The sequence below is a fragment of the Equus asinus genome, chromosome 2, assembly GCF_041296235.1.
Source record: "Equus asinus isolate D_3611 breed Donkey chromosome 2, EquAss-T2T_v2, whole genome shotgun sequence".
NCBI lineage: Eukaryota > Metazoa > Chordata > Mammalia > Perissodactyla > Equidae > Equus > Equus asinus.
The window spans coordinates 155407445-155417019 of record NC_091791.1 but is presented as its reverse complement, the minus strand read 5'-3'; the positions used below and the strand labels follow the sequence as shown (position 1 = coordinate 155417019).

Below are 9575 nucleotides of genomic sequence, written 5' to 3'. Positions count from 1 at the left end.
CGGTGCACTTTGGCATAGTGAGGGCTCTAGGGAGCCTCTCAGAAAAGATACCCTTAATCCAGCATTTCAGAAACTTATTTGAACACCAAACCCTTATTTCCCTGAACATATTAGCATCTTAGAACATGATGTGGAAAATACTGCATTAAAGCATTAACTGTTGTTAACATCTTTGAGTGATTTCGTTCATCTGTTTTCAATGCGATAGTTAGGTGAGGGAGAATAGGACATGGGGCAGGTAAGTCTTGATGGGCTGACATGGGGGTCTAAAGAGGGGAGGCCTGGTGTGGGAAGTCAGGAGACAGTGGAGAATAGAGAGGAAGTGGACACATGCTATAGAGAAATGTCAGCTGCTACACAACTTGTGTTGTTATGCTCAATAGTTTGTGCCAAATCCTCCTTGCCCTTTGGGTTCACCGTCTTCTCCAGGAAATGTCCCCTGACCTCTTCCTTTCCCCCAGGCCTGGGTTGGAAGCTCCTCCTACCAGCTTCCATGGTCCCCTGTGTTTATTTATGTCTGGCTGTGGCAGCAATGTACTGAAATTGCCTGTTTATTTGCCTGTCCCTCCCACTAGCCTGAAGTTCCCGGAGGACAAGAACTGTGTCTAGTTCACCGTTCATATCTTCTGTGTCCCACCCGTTCTCGGCACATTTAAGTAGTCAGGCTGAGCAACTGTCTCATCCTCTTTGGACCATAAATGTGTGTGAGCTTAATCCTGACTTTCCTCACGATTGGTGGGTGCTGTGAAGCCTGTATCACCGCCACTGGGCCCTGTGCAGGATGCCCAGCCACAGTCCAGCCTAACAAGAACTCATGTTCCAAATAAGATTATAGAGCACCTTCTCTCATTCATTTTGTATTTTTTAACCTATCTACCTTTTTTTTTTTTTCTGGTGAAACAAGCAAAAGCTTTAGCCTGAATGTGTTCTGTGTTGGTCCACAGTTTATGAGGCATCTGACTAGGCTACAACAAAGACTGAGATTAAAAAAGTAAATGTTACACTTTCAGGCAATTGAAATTGATAAGTTGTAGATGTGAATAGGACACCCTGGGCAAAGGAAATGAGGGGCTAGGTCAGTACTGGCGTAAGGTAAGAGAGAAGATGAACCGGAGAGCAAATTCCATATATCACATCTCCCATAATCGAGGAAGGCTTCCTGGATCTAGAGGATTTGAAAGAAAAGAGTAACCAAAATTTCATATGGGGAACCACCCCTGTCCCTCTCTTAGTCCCAAGGTGAAACACATGATTTTGGTCTGAACAATTAGAGCCTTGAATCCACTAGCCCCAGTGATTGTTTAGGTGAAAAGGACTAAGCAGAGTGGCTCTGAGTCTGAACTCGAACCTGGAAGGATAAAGTCCTAAAGCTGTTACTCAATGGAGACTGGCAATAAACCAACATAAGGGCAGAGGTGAGGAATAGAGAGGGGCCCAGTCCTGATGACACCACATGAGTCCTGGGTTAAGCATCATTTTACATCGTTTATATATGAGCCAGTAAATTCCCTTTTGTGAGAAAGCCAGTTTGACTTGGATTTCCATTCCTTTGCAATTGAGAGTCCCGATGATGCAGAGGAAAGAAGAGCTTACATGGTATGAACAAAGAGGTGATAGCTGGGATCAAGAGGCAAGGAGTAGTGGACACCTACTCCCAGCTCCCCTCTCTGGGAACTGCCACTTCTCCCACCATCCTCACCATCATAGAGGAGGACTCCTATGCCCCTGGGCTTGTTCAAAAGACTGCTCTCTTGGCCACAACTGAGCCCACCCTAACGTCTCCCTTAGGAAATTGGAACTGGGACTAAGAGTCCAGTGTCAGTCGAGCCTGGTTTCCTTAAGGGGAAAAGAGGTAAAACCTTGGGAGCCATGGTATAGCTGTATGTTCTGCCTGTGGACTGTGCAGAAGAGAAAGCAAGGCAATATCATCACCACACTACAGATGAGGAAAACAAACTCAGAGAGGTTAATGTGGCTTGCCTAAGGTTGCACATTTGGTACGATTTTTACAGAACTAGAATCCAGCTTTTCTGAATTCAAGGGTTGGGCAGGAAACAGCTGGGTCAGAGCGGCCTAAGAACTCTGGACACGTGCGAGATTTGGGGCAGACAGCGGGGAGTGATCATAGCCCGCCCAGCCACCCCAGAAAAGAGTCAGGCCAAGTGCAAGCACTCAAAGACATCTCTCTAAGCTCAATGCATCAAAAAAATTCCGGTATTTAACGGGTCCCTCGCTGGGCTCAGCGACTAGCCTTAAAGCCAGGACGCAGGCACCACCTGCAGAGAGCTTATACCGCCTAAATCTGCGGCACCAGAGCGGCCATAGATTCCCGGAAACTACAACTCCCATTGTGCACCGCGACAGCGTGGATTAAACCGGGGATAAACTACAAGCCCCAGAATTCCTTGGAGGAGAGGCGCGAGTACGGAGGAGAGGAGGGGCGTAGTCACGTCGTCCGCGCGGGACCGTTAAATTTGAAACTTGGCGGCTAGGGGTGAAGCCTTGAGGTGGCGGGTTTGTGAGGGCGTCGGGTGCGTGCTTTTGTTCGGGAGCACCCTCTGCTCGCTTCAGTACCTCTAAGGGCAGGTTGCAGAAGGAGGCCCAGACGGTCTGCGGCCCCGAGGAAAGGCCCGTGGCAGGACGAGGGCCTGAGCCGGGAATGCAGGATGGCGGCGATGAGGAAGGAAGGGGGTGCCCTGAGGTAGGTACGGGAGGGGAGCTGCTGGGAGCAGGGCCTGGCAGGTGATGCGACTCCGCTCAGAGCAGTCAAGGAGAGGACCGGCACGGTCGGGAGCAGAGCAGGCCTGGCCGGAGCTTCCTCCCTGTGGAGTCGGAGGCGAGGGGTGGAGGTGAAGACGAGGGCGAGCGCCGACCTCCGTGGGACGAGGCCCGTGGGATCCTGCTGCCTCCAGCTGCAGAGCAGGGGGGGCCGTGGGACCCCAGTGGTACGGAGAACTTGGAATCTGTAGTGTGGCCGGTGTGTGCATCTCAACTCAGCCACTGCTGGCCTTTGACCCTGGGCACATCTAAATAGGGAAAATGCTGTTATTCAAGCTCCTTTGCCGGGTTCTGGGAGAATTCAAAGCATGTGTAAAGTAACTGCCCCCAAATAAGGGCCCAACCAATGGGTGCTATCATTATGCCAATGGCACAGTTAGAAGTCTGAAAAGCTGTTCTCTGCATGCTGGCTGCTTTTTTTTATATATATATAAACACGTGTCAGCTCTTCTAGGTTGGAATTCTGTATGCGTTTTCATTATGGGGTGCACAATACTTAGATAAGTGCCGTGTCACGAGCTCTTTAGTTCATGCGACAAATATTTACTGACTGCCTACTAAGCGCTAGGTGCAGTGATGAACAAAAGACACAAAAATCCCTACCCTCGTGAAGCTTAAGTTCTGGGTGGGATGAGGGTAGGGGCGACAGACAATAAACAAGATAAAGAAGCTAAAAGAAGGATGGTGGTCAGTACAGCAAAAAATAAAACAGGAGGAGCGTGGGTGGTGCAATTTTGGATGGTTTTGAACAGGGGACCTCACTGAGAAGGTATCATTTGGGTTGAGACTTGAAGGAAACTCAAGAGCTAGTCGTGCATGTCTCTGGGGGAAGTACGAAGGCTGGAGGGTAAGGGCTGGCAGAGGAAGCTGCACCTGCCAAGAAGCTGGAGCAGAGTGAACCAGGAGAGTATAAAGAAATGAAGTGAAAAATTAGGTGAGGGTGCAGGCGTTGTAAGGACTTGGCTTTGACTCTGATTATAGTCGCAAGTCATTGGCAGAGATAAGACATGATCTGACTTGGGTTTAAATGGGATCACCTTGGCTGCAGTGTTGAAAAGGGTAAAGGCAGAGAAGGATGGAAGCAGGGAGACCAGTTAAAAGGTTATTGAAATCACCCAGGCAAGAGAACATGGTGGCTTGAGCCCGGCTGGAAACAGTGGAGATGGTGAGAAGAGGTTGATTTCTGGATATATTTTGACGGTAGAGCCCACAGGATTTGCTGAGTGACTGGGGAGATGTGAGAGGGGTGTCAAGGTTGGCACTAAGATTTTTGGCTTGAGCAACTGCGAAAATGAAATTGCCGTTTATCTGAGGTGAGGGAAGACTGTGGGAGGAGCAGGTCTGGGAGGAGGCAGGAGAAGGAGGGAGAGTGGGAGCAGAGCCAGTTCAGCGTTGGAAATTTAACTGAGATAATTTAATTACTATTTTTAGAGCAAGAGGAGAAATTCAGATGAACTCCACAGACATTTATTCAGTGCTTACTAGTGTCAGGTCCTGTGTTAGACCATGGGGTTACAAAAATGAGTGACGTGCCCTTAACATTTACAGGATTCCCACAATGTAGTTTAAAAGACATGCGTAGTTACAACCTAAATTATTAATCACTTACACTTCACTTCCTTGAAGAGAGTTTTCAGCTCTCGTCTAGACTGAGGTCACACGTAGCTTTCACTCTATTTTCAAGATTAGTGCCTCTGTCTCTGTTTTAAACCCAGAGGTAATGTCTCTCATCTAGAAGCCTGTTGGACCACTGCAGAGGTCGGTAGTTCAGAATACATACCCAACATGGTGATGGGCTCCAAAAAGTAGTGGGGATTCCCTGCATAGGCTTGATAGAATTGGGGGCAGGGGGCAGTTGTGACCAGTAGACTGTGTTTTTGTCTGCTTCTGCTCCGGACTACCTATATATGTAAACTTCAGTTTTAAGCCATCAGTTGAAACATGGGGTGTTAGTCTGACAAAAACTTTGCTTAAATTGCTGTAATTGTTTAAATTAAACCAGATGATGCATTCAGTGGTAGGCATAGAACTGCTTTCCGTCTACTTTGCCAAATTTGTAATACTTTTTTCCCTTCTTTTCTTCCTGCCTTAAATTTTATTCTTATAGCACTATCCACAATACCCTTGTCACTTTCTCCTTCATTAGGCAATACTACAGCCATAAACTTGGAAACCAGGTCACAGAAAGGCCCAGAGCTTAGGAGTATAATAACACCACTAATGTGCCAGCCACCATGTTCAACCCAAAGATCATGAATAATCATTTATCTGAAAATATTTACAGTGGTCTAGTGATATAATAACTCAATATTGGTATGAAATGTACTTGCGTTTCCCTCTTCACAGTGAAACCATGTCCCTGGAGGGAGATGAATGGGAGCTGAGTAAAGAAAATGTACAACCCTTAAGGCAGGGGAGGATCATGTCCACACTTCAGGGAGCACTGGCCCAGCAAGAATCTGCCTGTAACACTACTCTTCAGCTGCAGAAACGGTGTGTAGAATGGTGGGGTTCCACTGTCATCATTCTTCCCCAACTGCGGTAGATAATGTGGGTGTGAATCCGTGCAGGATGGCATAAGGAGTACTCTTCAAAATTGGTAGTATGAGAATCTGTTCCTTGCCTGCTTTTTCATCACATGACAGCTATCTCAAAATCTCACATATGATTAAGAACAAGAACTATAGGATTCTATCTCATTGTGAAGCAGCCAACCTCTTATGTCAATAGAAATACATCTTATACAGGGGGCAGTGATAAGCAAAGTAAAGCAAGTGTCATATTACAGTATTTCCCAGAAGTATTATGTCATTCTGGATCTCTAAACAGAATTAACTCTTTGATAGCAATCAATTAGGGGCTGGCCCAGTGGCGCAGCGGTTAAGTGTGTACGTTCTGCTTCTCAGCAGCCTGGGGTTCGCTGGTTCGGATCCCGGGTGCAGACATGGCACTGCTTGGCACACCATGCTGTGGTAGGTGTCCCACATATAAAGTAGAGGAAGATGGGCACGGATGTTAGCTCAGGGCCAGTCTTCCTCAGCAAAAATAGGAGGACTGGCAGTAGTTAGCTCAGGGCTGATCTTCAAAAAAAAAAAAGATAGCAATCAATTAGAGAAATTGCTTCCTTGGATTGTGAATACTGAGGGAGAGTGAATCTGCTATCTTCTATGTATACTCAATTATTAACTTTCTAGAAAAGTATTTTTGAGAAGATGTCAAAAAGAAATAGTGGTCTCCAAAGGAAATGTAAACCTCAGAGAAATTGAATTTATGCTAGAAGGTTTCTCAATAGTGGTTTAGCAAACTCTGGATAAAGAAAAGCTGAAAAATACTGCTATGTTATTCAAATGGACCTACAGGACTTGCTCTCCTTTGACTAATACATGTTTTGATAAATATGCTTTTTTCAAAAAAATAAACTGAAGTATCAATTTCTACCCTTAATTTCTGACAAAAAATTCTACCATCATAGGCAAATTATTATAATTTTGGGTAATGATATAATGAACATCTTTTTTCGTCTCATTGGATCTTTAAAAGCACTTGTTTTATGGTTTTGTTTCAGAGGTGGTGGTGTTCTGTTCCTAACTCTTCTTCCTGGCTTCTGTGACGCTGTATTAGTTTTTCCACTTCTCTAACTACTCTTCCTTTTTTCTTGTTGGCTTCCTACTGCTTTTAACCTAAGTCTCTGTCTTTTGCCCTCTGTTCTTCCATATTCAAATTTTCCGGGATTGTTTAACTACTGTTTACTTCTCTTACTTGCCTTCTAAATATCTATGTTATCTACCAGTAACATAATTAGATAAATGTTTCACTGATATAGTAAATACTGACTGTCTTCTCTCATAAATGACCTTCCTTTTTCTACTCCATTTTGGTTAATGGTACCAAAACTCACCTGAATGATCTTACTTACTGCTCTCTCACCCGGATTTTATTTAGTCATTTACTAAGGATTTTTTTTTAAGTATAATTTACATTCAGTGAAATGCTCAGATTTTTAAGTATACTATTTAATCAGTTTTGACACGCATTTTAAGACAGAACATTTTTTTACCTCAGAAAGTTCTCTCGGGCCGGCCCGTGGCCGAGTGGTTAAGTTCTCGCACTCTGCTTCTGTGGCCCGGGGTTTCCCTGGTTCAGATCCTGGGCGGACATGGCACTGCTCATCAGGCCACGCTGAGGCAGCATCCCACATGCCACAACCGAAAGGACCCACAACTAGAATATATAACTATGTACTGGGGGACTTTGAGGAGAAAAAGGAAAAAAATAAAATCTTAAAAAAAAAGTTCTCTCATGCCCCTTCCCAATCAGTCGTCTTCCCCTCCCTCATGAAGCAACCAGTGATCAGATTTCTATCACTGTAGGTTACTTTTGCTTATTCTAGAATTTTATATAAATGGAATCATACAATCCTTTCACTTAGCATTTTTTTCAGGCTTTTTCACGTTGCAGTATATTCCTTTTTATTAGTAGTATTCCATTTGCTTATCCATTCATCAGCTGATGGACATTTAGATTCTTTCCAGCTTTGTGCTTTATGAATAAAGCTGCTATGGACATTCTTGTACAGGGCTTTTTGTGGACATAGATTTTCATTTCTCTTGGAATAGAAATGCTGGATCATAGAATAAATGTATGTTTAACTTTTTAAGAAACTAGCAGTTTTCCAAAGAGGTTGTAAGATTTTACACTCCTACCAGCAATGTATGAAGGTCTGTTTGCCCCAAATCCACTCCAGTATTTGTTGTTGTCAATCTTTTTTCATTTTAGCTGTTCTGGCGGGTATGTAATAGTATCTTACGGTTTTACTTCCCATTTCTCTCGTGACTAATGGTGGTGAGCACTTTTTCACATGCTTGTTGGCCTTTTATATATCTTCTTTTGTGGTGTATTTGCTCAGATATTTTGCCCAGTTTTAAAATTGGATTGCAGCAGTTCTTTATATAATATGTGTTGCAGGTATTTTCTCCCAGTCCATGGCTGTCTATTTTCTTGGTATTTTTTGATAAGCAGAAGTTTTTAATTTTGATGACGTTTAGTTATTGTTTTTCTTTTATGGTTAGTGCTTTTTGTGTTGTCTCTAGATCTTTGCCTACTCCAAAATTGCAAAGAGATTCTCCTGCGTTTTTTTCTAGTAGCTTTATTGTTTTAGCCTTTATGTTTAGATCTATGATTCATCTTAAATTTATCCTTGTGTATGGTGTGAGGCTGGAGTAAAAGTTCTCAGTGCCCCCCTCCCCCCCAACCCCTACCCCAGTATGGATATATAGTTGTTCTGCCTCCATTTGTTGAAGAGATTTTTTTTCTTTCCCAAGTGAATTGTTTTGGGGCCCTTGTCAAAATATTGTATATGTGTGGATTATTTCTGGACTCTGTTCTGTTCTGTTGATCTAGCTGTCTATCCTTTCACTAATTGTATATTGTTTTGATTAGCTTTATATAGTAAGTCGAAGTCAGGTAGAGTGAGTTCTCCAACTTCTGTTGTTTGTTTTTGAAATTTTTTGGGCTATTCTTAGTCCTTTGCCTTTCCAAACAGATTTTAAAATCATCTTGTCAGTTTCTAGAAAAGAGCCTACTGGAATTTGCATTGAATTGTAGATAAATTTTGAGAGTTGCTGATTTTTATCAGTAGTGTCTTAGATTTTATTTTTTCACCATTTGTGCAGATAATCCCCTCATTATCTCAAATTTAAATCACCATATTAGCTTCATAATTGTGGCTCCTTTTCTAATTTCTCCTACTCTTGTGATGTTACTTGATTAATCTGAAAATCTTTACTTACCATAGATGAGATCCTTTCCAATTAAAGAACCAATAGTGACTCAAGCAGATGGAATCCAAGGTCTTTAAATTTATATTTAAAGCATGCCCTTCTCACCTCTCCAGACATCTCCATTTATTCCCAATACTGACTTTATGTTATAGCTCAGTTTCCTCTGGATAAACTCTCCCATTTTCACATCTTTATTCAGTACTTATTTCCCTCTCTCTTGGAAAACTCTTTCAAATCTTATGGTCCCTTCAGAGTCCCACCTTCTGAGGCTACTCCTTTTGACTTCCATTCTTGGAAAGCTTTTACCATCCATTTTTGGCAATTGTAATATACTACACTGCTTTGTATTACTAATTAATTTTTCATTTATGTACTTTCTTATTAGAGTATAAATTCCTTTGTGTCAGTGACTATTTTATTATTCTTTATATAAGACGTAATGCCTTATACAGTTTTCATTGACTAATCATTTGTCTGAAGTGTGGTTTGTTACCCAATACTTCCCCTCTGTTTTAACTGTTCACTCTTAACTTAGTCTTAGCCCTCTACCTCTCCTAGCTCTTTATAGAGTCATATTTTACACGTTTTTTTTGAAGCACGCCCCAAATTATATACAGCATTATTCTTCTCTGACTAATGTTACCCATGGGATTTTTCTTTAAGATTCTTAGTTCTCTATATTTGTGTATGTGTGTGTGTTTAGTTTGTTCAATACCATCATATACATATAAAATAATAGCTATCATTTATTGAGTACTTACTATTTTAAACACTTTACACTTAAGACTAATCAACCTAATGAGATAGGTACTATTATTATCCTCATTTTACAAATGTGGAAGCTGAAAACACAGTTTCAATAGCTTGTCCAGCATCACTCAGCTAGTGATGGTGGAGCTGCATTTGAACCTGGGAGTTTCGTTCCAGAGCTTTAAACTGCTGTGTAAACTGCTTTTCTATATGTTGTCTTGGAATTTGTTTCTCTAGTTTCTACATGTTTTGTCCCTCCTGTTATGT

The 9575-nt window shown here is 42.5% G+C and overlaps 1 protein-coding gene across 2 annotated transcripts in view; it reads left to right on the top strand.

The window, feature by feature from the left end:
• Positions 1-2444: 2444 nt before the first annotated feature.
• BUB1B (BUB1 mitotic checkpoint serine/threonine kinase B) overlaps positions 2445-9575 on the top strand; it is a 51124-nt gene continuing 43993 nt past the window's right edge. For both annotated transcript variants that reach the window (XM_070503609.1, XM_014847342.3), the window contains exons 1-2: positions 2445-2701; positions 5125-5271. In XM_070503609.1, coding sequence (XP_070359710.1) covers positions 2667-2701; positions 5125-5271 — 182 coding nt within the window. In that variant the 5' untranslated portion in view covers positions 2445-2666. The remainder of the gene's footprint in view (positions 2702-5124; positions 5272-9575) is intronic.